This window comes from Ursus arctos, unplaced genomic scaffold (assembly GCF_023065955.2).
Source record: "Ursus arctos isolate Adak ecotype North America unplaced genomic scaffold, UrsArc2.0 scaffold_3, whole genome shotgun sequence".
Lineage (NCBI taxonomy): Eukaryota > Metazoa > Chordata > Mammalia > Carnivora > Ursidae > Ursus > Ursus arctos.
The window spans coordinates 16,080,912-16,094,944 of NW_026622985.1; the positions used below are offsets into that span (position 1 = coordinate 16,080,912).

The 14,033-nt window shown below is 34.2% G+C and overlaps 1 protein-coding gene across 1 annotated transcript in view; it reads left to right on the forward strand.

The window, feature by feature from the left end:
• COG5 (component of oligomeric golgi complex 5) overlaps nt 1–14,033 on the forward strand; it is a 276,905-nt gene that overhangs the window by 24,965 nt on the left and 237,907 nt on the right. The window contains exon 6 of the mRNA XM_026513363.4: nt 10,114–10,234. Within this exon, the coding sequence (XP_026369148.3) occupies nt 10,114–10,234 (121 nt within the window). The remainder of the gene's footprint in view (nt 1–10,113; nt 10,235–14,033) is intronic.

The following is a 14,033-nucleotide window of genomic DNA, read 5'->3' on the forward strand; positions in this document are numbered from 1 at the left end:
AGATATCATTCCATTATGTTCTGCCCTCTATTTTAGTTGTTGAAAACCTTTCAATCTGTTTGGACTTTTGCAGGTAATCTATAGTTTTCCTCTGGCCTCTTTTAGGATAGTCTCTTCTTTTTGATTCCCTTCAGTTTCAGAATGTGGTTCTTTTTTATTTGTCTCAAGTGTAATTAGTTTTCTTTTTCTATCTGTGAATTTCTCTCTTTCATCCATTCTAAGCCATGATTTCTTCAAATATATATCATTCTCTCTCTCCTTTGTCTTTAGAATCTGATAAATGTATGCTCAACTTTCTTTGTCATCCAAGTCGTTTTAATTCACTTTTCCTTAATCTGTGGGTTTTTTTTTTTTTCTTCTTTCCTGGACTTTTTTCTGATTGTATTTTCATTTCATTATTTCTTTCTTTAGCCAATTATAACCTGTGGTTAAACTAGTATATTATTATTTTGCTAAATTTTGGTAATGTTTATTTTTAGAAGTTCTGTTTTTATTTTCCTGAAATGCTGTATGACCTATCCTATTTCTTGTGTTCAGACTTTTACTTTGTTGTATGTATTCTGCTGAGGTTTTCTGTTACCTGACTCTGGGAGGTACAGTATTTGTAGTGTTTGTGGGTATGTTTATTTTTGTAGTATGTTTGCCTGTTTTGTCTAATGGAGTTCAATTTCTTTGGGTGCCTGATTATCTTTTGCTGTGTGCTAGGCATTTTTCTTTTTTAAGAAGTTATTTCTGAGAATATTTGAGTCCTTCAGAGAAGATTGGTTTTGTTTCTGCATGGCATCAGAAATCACTATCGGTCCAAGAACAACATTAAATTTAATCAATTTTAAGTGTCTACTCCACTTGGCCTCTGAGGCTGTCAAGATGTAGTATGTAGTTTTCTAAGATTAGCAACTGTTCTCAGATTACAAGTGGATTTGCTTCTTTTCTCTCTGGATTCTCCTGTGCGCTTCACTTTTAGCTTGGTATTTCTGTGTTCTATCACTTCTTTGATGCTTTTTGGACATTTTTTACATGTCATACAACACTTTTAGTTGTTTTCAGTGGTAAGCTAACAACCTAATCTGCCATAGTGAAAATAGAAAACTCACGTCTCATCTTTTTTATAAAACAAACATCAGATTATTTTATTCTCCTGATAAAATTATTCATTAATTTCTTAACAAGAAATAGAATGAAGTGTCAAGTCCTCAATATGGCATGTAAGCCCTTTCATGATAGGGCCTCTGCTTGCCTTTATCAGCTTTGCCTTTTGCTAGAAATTCTCACATTTATTTCTTTGCACATTTTCTTTTTTTCTCTAACTCAGAATGTTCTTGTCATTCAGCAGATTCTAACTGATGTGTCAATTCTTTTGTGAGAGCCTCTGGCAAAGCAGAATATTTTTCATTTTTTGATTCCTTTAAAATCCTATAGATAATTTCATTATAGTACTTTCTGCATAGCCTTTACCTTCTTCATACTCTCTTTTAAGACTGAGCTCTTTAAGGGCTGTGATCATATATTGTTAATATTTGAATCTCAAGCCTTAGCATAGCATTATATGCCCAACAGTTAAATATTTAAGAAATGAGTAAAATGATCTTTTCCTTAGTCTGTGCCCCAGTTTTAATATTTTTTCTAAATATGTAGCATATGTTTCTGAACAAAACATACATGGTATACGAAAAAAATTTTAAAATATACTTACACATCTCTCCTATAACAACTTGAGAAATATAGCATGTGAGAAGAGTTTGGATGTCTTAGTCTTTTTCAGATAGAGAAGAGATACTTTCAGGGTATTTCAGGGATAGCTGCTTAAGAGCATGTGGAGCAGTGAGGATGCATGAAAACCTGTCCTAACAGCCAAAGAGGAATCCTGCAACAGTGTGACATGCCTGCACAGTAAGACATTGCTTGGCCTGTAGTAGCATATCAGCATTCGTGCTTTTCTGTGACTCAGGCTCTGTGTGTTTGCATCTCTACCTCCTACTTTTTCTTCCGCCACTGTGGTTAACTCTCATTCTCCTTTTCACTTACTCATTGTTTCTTCTCTTGCTGCTTTTGTTTGAAGGTTTCTGCTTATTGCCACTTCCCTGCCAGTAACAATTTTGGGCAGTTCTTGTGCAAGACAATGTCATGGGCCACTGGTGACACACTTGGTGTGGTTTCTTTTGACCTAGCATTGTTTCCCCAATCTAATCAGTTGTGGCTAAGGTCTCAAGGTCCTGTATGACCTGAAGTTTGGTGAACCACGTGTAAGGACCTGCACAAGCTACTTTCCTGAGGAGTATGGGCACTGCAAGTGCCCAGAACACTGTAAGAGTTCTCTCCTGCAAGTTAATGTTTTACTTTTATGTTAAAATACACGTTAAAACAATACCTCCTTATAGTTAATTTGGGATTTAAATACTGCTTTTTTAGGATAACTTTCTCATTTTGTACTCAAAATCATGGCATTATGTTCAGGGGAATTCTTTTTCTTATGAAAGAATAAACTAACATGTAAGGATGGTAGATTTATGTTTAATTTTAGGCAGTGAATTAAAATTTGATTTTTCAATTAAAATTTTAATTTTACTTCACTTCCTTGCTTTTAGCTCCAGATCTTAAACCTGTCAAAGTCATGCATTTCATTTTTTCCCCCTTTGTTCAGTACATTCCTTTGACCGTAAGTTTTTTTTTTTTTGCTCTTTTTATTTTATTTTTTTTTCTAACTATTTTACTTTATTTTTCTTTTTTTTTAAATTTTTTTTAATTAATGATTTTTTATTATATTATGTTAGTCACCATACAGTACATCCCCGGTTTCCGATGTAAGGCTCGATGATTCATTAGTTGCATATAACACCCAGTGCACCATGCAATACGTGCCCTCCTTACTACCCATCACCAGTCTGTCCCATTCCCCCACCCCCCTTCCCTCTGAGGCCCTCAGTTTGTTTCTCATAGTCCATAGTCTCTCATGTTTCATTCCCCCTTCTGATTACCCCCCCTTTGTTTATCCCTTTCTTCCCCTACCGAACTTCCTAGTTCTTATGTGACCGTAAGTTTTAAGAAACTATTTTTGCCTCTTAGCTAGCTATTAGCAATAAGGGAAATTTCATGTTTATATAGGATTTTATAATGAATGAAAATTTCAAGTATTCAGAATCATTTGACTTTTATAATAATGTGACCAGTTGCGTGTTTCATCATTTTATGGATGAGTAAACAAAGGTTCTGAAAGTTACTTGCTGGAGTTGCATAAAGCCAGTGTGCAGCAGCGTTATAACTGCAAAATGAGATTTCTTTCTCTAAATTTCATATTCTTTGCTTTTGATTCTGTGGAAAATATAAAAAAGGCAGACAGTATAGTTTCTGTTTTCCAGAAGCTTGCTGAGGGTTAAAAAAAAAAATCAGGAACAAGTAATGAAGTACAGTACACTGGTCTAGGACTTCTGAGGCCTGACTGCTATTCTTCATCACTCTAGCTGCATGGTAGTGAAGGAACTTGAGTATCTTTTCCCCCACAGCTTTATTGAGATATAACTGACATATAACATTGTGTAAGTTTAAACTGTATAACATGATGATTTGATACGTGTGTATATTGTGAGATGATTACCACAATAAGGTTACTTAACTCATCCTTCACCACACCTAATTACCATTTTTGTTGTGGTGGTGGTGGTATATTTTTTTTTACAATGAAAGTTTGGAGTGAATCTGTGAATTCCCTTCCAGCTCTGAAATGCTATGATTCTGTGAAGCTGTCATCTTTTAAGAATGTTTTTATTTTTTATGGTTCCACAAACATGAGAGGTCAGGATTGTTTGTGTTTAAGATAAACACTTTTTACTTTTATTATTGTTATTAAATATTTGCCCTAATTTTCTATACCCTTATTTAAAAAAAATATTTTACTAGAGGAACAACTAAGTTGAATAACTTTAGCCAAATTATTATAAAGCAAGAAAAAGAGGAAGGGAAAATAAAGAGAAAGAAATATGCCTGTGGACATTTTGGTATCTTTATTTCCAGTGTTTAATTTTTCCTGGATTGAGTCCTATGCAGGCATACTTTAGGAAGGAAATTCATCTTAGAAATGTGCTGCCTTTAAAACTATTTTGAAGTCTAGAGGCTCTTTGGAAGCTTATGATGTTTTAACCATTTTTATTCTGTTCACTTTGTCTAGTCATTTCTGTTTTGAACATTGGGGAAACTTTAATGTTCCTGTTTAATCTTTTTATTCTTTGAGCTCCTAATTCATTTAAATGCATGTGGTATAAGAAAGCAAGAAAGAGCTACGAAGTTGTTTTTGCCTTGAACATAAAATCACTATGATTGTTCTCTCAATTAGAAGAAAGTACTTTTACATTTAATTCTTTTTGCTTTTTATCCCCATTTCACTCTCTTTCCAGAAGCCTTTTCTTTCACCAAGCAGAGGCTTCTGACTTCATCTATATACATGAATACATGAGTTGAATTTAATTATCACCCCAAGAATCATCTATCTTAGCTCATTTTAGTAACATTGTTTGCTTCTGAACTGCCTAAGAGTTTTTCAGAAAGAAATTTTGAAGAGCTTATTATCTTTTACATAGGGTATTTAAATTTTTTAACTTTAAAATTATATAAGAAAATGAGTTTTTTAACTTTCAGTGTAACAGCTCTGTTGAGATATAATCCTCATACCTATTATATAACATTTTTATCTTTTCAAATTATTTTTTAACTTTTTATCATTTTACTTTTTAATTTTTTAAGTCATACACATATATTAGCTTTTTACTGGAAAGTTTTTAATTTAATTTTTTAATTTTGAAAGTAGTAAGAAAGTTTGAGAAAATGTTTGAATAGAGAAGGAAGAAATCATCCTTAAAACATTTTCTCTTTTCTATGTGTTTTATGGTTTATAGCTACATGATTTTCGTCATATACTTTAGTAGGGTCCTTTTTAGTTTTCAGTTAATGTGGTGTCAAATAATTTTATCTAATTTATTGTAGATAGAATTGGAATGATGCCTTATTTTACTGGCTGTATAATTACACACCAAATGAGTGAATGTGCCAGGAAGGAAGAGGGAAGATAACTGCAACATAAAATGCTAGTGTCCCCGACTACTGTAAAATCAGAGCAACTACTGTAGCAAAACCAAACAACCTGTGCTGTGGAAGTGATTTTGTGCTAGTTCTGGACCTCGCCTCCAGGGGGCATAGCCGCTTTTGTTCTGCTCTGGGAAAGCCATTGTCTGTGTAAGCCGTCCAACTACCTTGAGACCACCATGCTGTGAGGAAGCCCCACCTAACCACGTGGCGATGATAGTCGCAGAAGCACTGAGGCACCGGGCACTGGAGTGAAGTCTTCTGGTACTGTCCAGACTAGCCTCCTTGTTAGCCAGGTGCAGCAGAGTCAGTAATCCCAGGTGACAGCACAGGGAGCATTTGAACCCTGCCAAAATTACCCACAGAATTGTGAGACCTAACAAATCATTTTCAACCACTAGGTTTTGGGTTGGTTTTTTCCTGCAGCAATAGGTAATTGGTAGACCTGCCAAACTGATTTTCAAGTATAGAGATAGCCATCCACAAACAAGAATGCAGGGAAGATGGTTCCAATAAATCTTTCCTTGGGAATCTGATAGTGTACTTGAGAATGATTAGAGAAACACTAAACACTAAAGTAAGACTGGTGATGACCATTAGAGCTGAGATTAAATGAAGGATATAAAGGAGAATATAATATGTAACGGCTGTATGTTTTGACAAAACTCAACTGTAAAAAAAAAATGTAGGGAGAGCATGTGCAAATAATTTTTAAAAACCATCTTAGGCTCTCATATTTGTGTTAGTAGTGTGGGTTTTGTATTGAGATAATGTTTTCTGTGTGTTGTGCAACAAAGCAAATGGATAATTTTAAATTATTCCAATTCTGTTATTTCTTGTGTCTCTGAGAGCCAGAGTCTCTGTGGAAGAAATAATGTATAGATGTAAGTTAGAAGAATAAGTAAACACCCTGTACTTCTGATTTTTAATTGGAAATATCAGTATGAACTCATGAGGTATTTTAATTTTATCTTGATATATACATCACATATGTATAAATTTTTGTACATATGTATATGTATAATATCTGAGAATGTTTTATGTATATTATGGAATAAAGAAAATGAATATTTATGTGATAATTTTATTCTGACATTTCCTAGCTACGTCTGCTGTGAAGTCACAGAAATGAGCAAACCTAGTTCCCAGAATGTGTTCTTGAAATGCTGCTGACTTCTAAAAGAAACCACTTTACATCAAAAACTAGGGATGTACTGTATGGTGACTAACATAATAAAAAAATATTATTAAAAAAAATAAACCCGAAAGAAACCAGGGCTTCTTTGATAAATCTTTGATTCTAGGTGTGGGGCATGAAATAAATAAAATGATCCTGGAATTTTTTTTATACTGTATATCAAGGAAGCTATTAGCTACTACTAACTAGAGTCAAGACAAAAGCATTGAGGAGCCAACTTGAAGAGCCACTGGGGTGAGCAACAATCTTAGGTTTAGCACTGGAAGTCCTGGGTTCTGGGAAACCTCTTTCTCAGGCATTTGGTACAATTGATCACCCTCAGAGGTTCCCACTGACCGCAAAGGGACAAGGTGAGCATCTGCAAGGATAAGAGCTGCAGTGGTTTGGCATCCTTTATTATGTTTAAATCTCTGAGTTCATACTGACAGCCCAAACAAAACAAAACCCACTAATTGTTCATCTTTAGTAGATATCAGGAAAGCAGTATCTAATTTTGAAATCTGATGAAGCAAGGGAAAGAATCAAGTATTTATTTTTACTTTTCTGTATGAACAGTACCACCAGGTAAACAAATAGTAGGTGAGGTAAAGTTTCTTTTTACAGAGAAATTTTATATGCTAGCAAATAAAGACAAAATGATAGAATTGGAATAATCTCTATATTTTAATGGATTTTGACATTGAGTATCAGTGACTGCTAATGACACAGAAATAGAGAAAGTCACACATGTGCTGCACATGCACCACTACCTAAGGAAAATACCCAAAATATTAAACCCAAGTCTGACAAAGCTGCCTACATCCAACTGCCAACATATAGCAAACATGCAAGACAGAGGAATGGGTTCAACTGCCCTGTGGGGAATGCACTCCTTGAATCCCAGTCTGTGGGAAACTATAGGACAGATGGTTGAATATACTTAGCAGATTGCAAAGAAAAAGTAAGAAATGGTGAGGGAACCTATATGGATTAAAAAAAAAAAAAGTGAGTTTAAACTATAGCAGTTAGCTATATAGATTTCAGTAATAAAACCATAAATAAAAGTAAGGAAGTGGTTACTACAAAAACCAGAGTAGTATTTCTTGGTTGGGATGGGAGAGCTAGAGGGGAATGGATGGAGGGCATCATGACTGGCGTAGGGTACATACATGGAGGGCTTCTGTAGTCGCTGACATGATTTTGTCTTCTGATCTGCATGGTGGTTCCAAGTTCAGTTAGCTGTAATTTTTGTGTGTGGTTTTCCGTGTTTGTAATATCTGTATCTATTTCAAAGACTTTTTTAGAGTAGTTTTAGGTTCACAGCAAAAGTAGGAGGAAGATGGAGGTGTCTCCTATATCCCCTGTCCCCACGCATGCATGGCCTCCCCGCTAATCACCATCTCCCTCCAACCCCCCAGAACAGTACATGTGTTAGAATTGATGAACTTACATTGTCTCCCAAAGTCCATAGTTTACATCAGGGTTCACTCTTGGTGTATATTCAGTGGTTTGGGACAAATGTATGGTGACATATGTCCATCATTATAGTGTTATACAGAGTATTTTCAGTGCCCTAAAAATCCTCTGTACTCTACCTATTCATTCCTCCAAACTTTGGCAGCCACTGATCTTTTTCCTTTCTCCATAGTTTTGCCTTTTCCAGAATGTTAGATAGTTGGAATCATACAATATACAGCCTTTTCAGATTAACGTCTTTCACTTAGTAACATGCATTTAAGATTCCTCTATGCCTTTTCCTGGCTTGATATTTCTTTTTAGTGCTGAATAATGTGTGTATTATATTTGGTTATAAAAATCTGAAATAAAAAGTAAGGAAGGGAAATTGACCAGAGTGGAGGCCACTGTATTAGCAAATGATGGTAAGTGATGCCTTATAGATTATCTAAGACTTCCTGAGTGAGGATTTTATTAAATGCTGTTGTGAGAAGATTCAGCATAATCTGTCAGAGAGCACTGAAGTTTATTAAAAAGGGGGGCTGGAGTGCTGAAAACTGTGTTTCTAAGAAGATAACTCTAGCAGGATGGATTTCAGGAAGAGATTGGAAAGCTAGCTCGTACACCACATTGTGAAGGTGAAGGTGGTAAAGATTTGGATTAGGTGATGCTTGTAGGACCAGAGATAATGTAACTGTTGTGTTACGCAACAGAAGAATAGTCAGTAAGACTTGATGACAGATTAAGCATGGTTAAAAATAAAAGCATTAGAAATAAGCTCAAAGATTTCATGTTTGAGGGCATATCCTTTATTGGGTAGGTACTGGGGAATTGTAGAAGGACAATTCTAGGTAATTAGACTAAAGTAAGATCTGTTATTTCTCCTCACGATGTATTTAGAATCCCGGAGGACTGATCACTAGGGATTCTACATTCCAAATGGTTCATTTAAAAACGCTATTCTGACAAGCAAGAAACTGATAACAGTGGTTGTTTTTGATAAGTGCATATTTGTGACATAGAGATATGAGGGTGACTTTTTTCTTTTGAATTTTGAATTATGTGCTTATATTATTGAGAAAATAAATAAAATTTAATTAAAAGACAAAGATGCCCAAGTCTTTCAATTTTCAGGGACAAATTCTTAGTTGACATTCTTTTATCATTGTAAGTGCTTTAGACTATAGTTACTCAGAAAAGCATTCAGGTAAGCATGTTTAGTAATTGGTCGCCTTTGCCTTACATATGTTTGTAAACATTGTATTTTTGAACAAATTTTATGTTTGTGTGTCTCTGTATGTTGTGTGGGTGCATGTGTGGTTTTGGGTCCAGGTACGTGTGTGTGTGTGTGTTTTTCATTCAGAAAAAAAATGTTTATAGCTGGAGTTTCAGCTCTCTTCCTAGTGCTTTTAATTCTTACTGCCTCCAGTTATGATTTTCCTCCTTAGGTGGGAGATGCTCTTCTCAACCAGCTTCAGGGCCATAAAGATGGTGGTAATGCAGCAACATAGACTGTCTCTCTTCATTATCACTACTGATGCTAAAGGTCACTACATATCTATTATTCTATCGGTCTCCCCTCTTCTGTCTCTCTTAGGCAATTGCTCTGGATCCAGCTATATATAAAGTGTCCTGAATACATGACACTTCATTTTGTATGTTAGTCTTTTGGCTAGGTAAAGATGCGGTATTAGATCTGGTGATGAAAAGAGAATAGGAGATGATGTGTGTGTGTGTATATATATATATATATTTTTTTTTAGTTTTGTTTTAATAACTCTGTTTCATAATTTGTTATTAGTGATAAAAGAACCATCAGGAAAATTCAAGTAGGGGATACTTATTCCTTATGGTCTAGTGAAATTGGGAGAAGTTGTAAGTCTGTTCCCCTACGGACCTAGAAGAGAAAGAAGGATTGGAAACACTAAGAGGTAGTAGCTAAGCAGCACCAGCACAGGGGCTGTCAATCTTGGTTGCACATTGGCCTGGCTGAGGATATTAAAAAAAAATACATATGTTGAAGCTTAGTTCCCACTTCTAGAGATTCTGATTTAATTGGTCAGGGCTATGGCATGGGCTTGGAACTTCTGGAACCTATGCATTTGAATTTAATATGAAGACTGAAAACCACTGACCTTGAGAAGAAAACTGGTCTAGGACTGAGGAAAGGAGTTCCCAGGTTTCACAGCACCTAGATCCCTAAATCTCTTCTTTTGGGATAAATTGGAGTTTACTATAAAGTGATGCTTTCCAAGCTTTGTGATTTTTTAGGTTTCTGATGGGAAGAAAACACAAAAAAGACATGAATGAGTCTTTAGCATCTGGAAAGAATGGACAGATTCACATCATAATAGTAATAAAACTTCATGGATTGATTACACTTTCTTAACATTGTGATATTTGCACAGGTTGCCTGTGATTTGCTTCGGAGAATAATTCGCATCTTGTATCTCACTAAGAGACTCCAGGGACAACTGCAAGGGGGAAGTAGAGAGATAACAAAAGCTGCTCAGAGTCTTAATGAACTTGGTAAGTCCTCTTTTGATTAAAAAGTTAGTAGAGTTTTATAGATTGTTCAGTCACTTGATTTGTTGGCTTTTGTTATCACCAGTAACAAATATTATTGAACAAACGTATTTAATAATTAGCCATATACAATATTGTCACACTTTTCAAAATGGGTAAGATTAGTTGATTTCTCTATTAGAAATGCGGTTTGTTTTTAAAATTCTCATATGGTAAAACTGGCCCCTTTTTTGGGGGGTATACATGCCTATGAATTTTAACACATGTATAGATTCATGTAATCCCCAGCACAGTCATGATATAGAGTAAGTTTCATCACCCCAAAAATTCCCTCCTGCTATCCCTTTACAGTCTCACCTCCCCCCTAACTTTGGCAACCACTGATTGGTTCTCCATCAGTTTAGTTTTGTTTTTTGGAGAATGTCACGTAAATGGAATTATAAAGTATGTAACCTTTTGAGGCTGCTTTTTGTATTCAGCATAATGCCTTTGAGATTTATCCAAGTTTTTATATATACCATTGTTACTTGGTGTTTGGTGGAATATCATTGTGTGGTTGTACCACAGTTTATTGATTCAGGAATTGAAATTTATGTTGTTTCTAGTTTTTGGTGATTATGAATAGAGCTACTGTAAACATTTGTGTACAGGTTTTCATGTGAACTTAATTTTCATTTCTGTAGGAGAAATGTTTTTTTTTAGGTGACAAATCCTATGTTGATATTATGCCTAGAAGATTTATTGAATTATTTCTTCACATGCTCATTCATCTCCCAAGCATTTAGAACAGACTCTTGACATTCAAGGGTTTAACATTCATGGTTCTGACTGTTAACAAGCTGCAAGGTCCGTGATGATATAGTTCATATTTCAGGCATAATTTTGAATAGCTACTGAGTGTATGTAGAACTAACACCTGCATTTTAATGAGGCTTTGTGGTCTTCTTCTTTTCTTTGGGTACTCAGTAATTTTTCTGAAGTGGATGTGTTTAGTGATTTTGTACCTTTGTAGGTTCAGAGGTCTTTGATGATATCCAATTCAAGTATCAAGAGTCTACTTACTGTTGGTGGTGTGCTTTGAAAATAGTATCAGAAAGATATGCATTACATGTTATTTTTGAATTTTTCTATCTTTGATATTTCAATTACACAGGTTGTAATGCTTATTCCATATTTTTTACTAAAGAAATATAGCCTGTCATAAATGATACTTCCATATCAGTTTTTAATGCTCAAATACATTGCTTAGGCACATCGATGGGAATATGTCTAACGTGTGATTTAGTATGCTTGGAATATATTGCATAAAAAGTTCGTATTTATTTACATATTTATTTAAATTTTAAAAATGTAAGCTTTTAAGTTCTAGTTAGTTAGCATACAGTGTTATATTTGTTTCAGGTGTATTATAATAAAGCACTTTCATATATCTCTGGGTGCTCATATATCTCTGGGTGCTCATCACAGCAAGCACACTCCTTAATCCCCATCACCTATTTAACCCATCCCCCACCCACCTCTCCTCTGATGATCATTGTTTGTTCTCTATAGTTACAAGTCTGTTAAAAAGTTAATTTTTCATCAGTGAGTAACGCTTGAATGTTTTTTTCACGGTATGTGCTAAATGTAGGAGTGTAAAAATTTTAGTATCGGCTTTTATTTTTTGCTTTATCACATTTAATTTCTTTGCTCCAGAAATAATATGTAGGATAATAGAATCATTAAAAACAGGCACAAATTATTCTGAGGTTTATAATGCATATTTGTCATCACTGACACTGTTCCATAATAAAAAAATTGCTAGATTTTGAATGATTATTATTTTTTTTCTAGAAAAAACAGATGCTGTAATGCAAATGGTGATGTCCTCTTTTTTAAAAAAACAGACACAAGTATCAATCATAATGTTCTCAGTTGGTTCAATGTAGAATATAAGCCCATTATTCTTCCAATTAGGCATTGGCTTTATCCAAAATTTTATAAATATTAAATGATGAACAGTTGTTGAGAAAATATAGTTCGTGGTGGAATTATCTCAAAATGGATTATATTAACTTAAATTTTTAAAGCTTTGCAGATTATGTACCATTCAAAATTTGCAAAGACTTCATCTCTTCGTCATTCACCACTGTGATTCAGTCTTAGCCAACCCTGGCAAGAGGAAGATAAAGTTGCTACTTTTGGAATTAATATTTTAATAAAAGTAATAACTTGGGACTCACTATTAGAATTACACGTATATACAAAATGATATTTTATGATTGGAACATCTCTGAAATTACCAGTGTCTATATCAGTATGGTTCTGATTCTCATTAGAAAGAATAAAATGATGCAGAGTAGCAGTGTTTACATAGGTCCTTGAAATTAACTTAAAATAATCTCTTAAACTTGAAAGGTCTTAAGGGTCGAATTGCAGAGACCAGATGAAATACATTGTCATCTAGAAATTAAGTATATTTTGAGGGACTGGAGGGAATGTAGAGTGGCTGCTTGCTAATGGCTACAGATTTCTCTTTGGGGTGATGAAAATGTTTTGCAATTAAATAGTGGTGATTGTTGCTCAACCTCCTCAATATACAGAAAAGCTGCTGAATTGTTCACTTAAAATGTTGAATTTTATGGTATGTGAATTACAAACCAATATAAAAAGTATATTCTGGTACCTGGTGACAATTATTTTATAATGGTACCTTTTCTTTTTTTAAATTGAGGTCTAAATGGCATACAATAAACTGCACATATTGAAAATGTGTAGTTTGGTAAGTTTTGACATGAAACATCACCAGTATCAAGGTAATGAACATAACTCTCACTCCCAAAATTTCCTCATGCCACTTGGCAAGCCTTCCTCAGGCATTTACTGGTCTTCTTTCTGTCACTGTAGATTTAGTTGGCACTTTAGAGAATTTTTTATAAATGAAATAATACAGTTTGTATGTGTTTTTGTGGCTTCTTCCAGTCAGTTAATTTTGAGATTTATCCATGTTGTTGTGTATATCAGTAGCTCATTCCTTTCTATATCTGAGTCGTGTTCCATCTATTAGATCTCCCACAGTTGTTTTATTTATTAATCTGTTGGTGGATATTTGAGTTGTTTCTAGTTTTCGGCCATAACAAATCAAGCTGCTGTGAACATCCATGTACAAGTGTTTGTATGGACATATGCTTTCATTTCTCTTTGATATATACATAGGAGTGGAATGGCTAGATCATATCGTAGATATATGTTTAACTTTTTAAGAAATTACCAAGGTGTTTTTCAAAGTAGTTGTAAAATTTTACATTCCTACCAGTAGTGTTTGAAAATTCTACTTCCTCCACATGTCAACACTTGTAATAGTCAGTCTTGTTAAATTTTAGCCATTCTAATAGTTGTATAGTGGTACTCTGTTTTGAGTTTACAAAAAATTTGAACTAATAAAGGAGTTTAGCAAGATTTCAGGGTACAAGATTAATATACAAAAATTAGTTTTATTTCCATATATTCTGTTAACAAGCAATTGGAAATTGAAATTCAAAAATACCATTTATAGTAGCATAAAAATATGAAATACTTAGGTTGAATTTGACAAAAGATTCGTAAGACATAATATAGACTGAGAACTAGAAAACATTGTGAACGGTGCAAGAAGACATAAATTAATAAATAAACCTTGTCTGTGAAATGGAAGACTTAATATTGTTTGTTAAGATGTCCATTCTCCCTGTATTGATCTATATGAATTCAATATGGTTATAATTTGAATCCCAGTGGGCTTTTATTTAGAAATTGACACACTGATTTGAAAATTCATATGGAA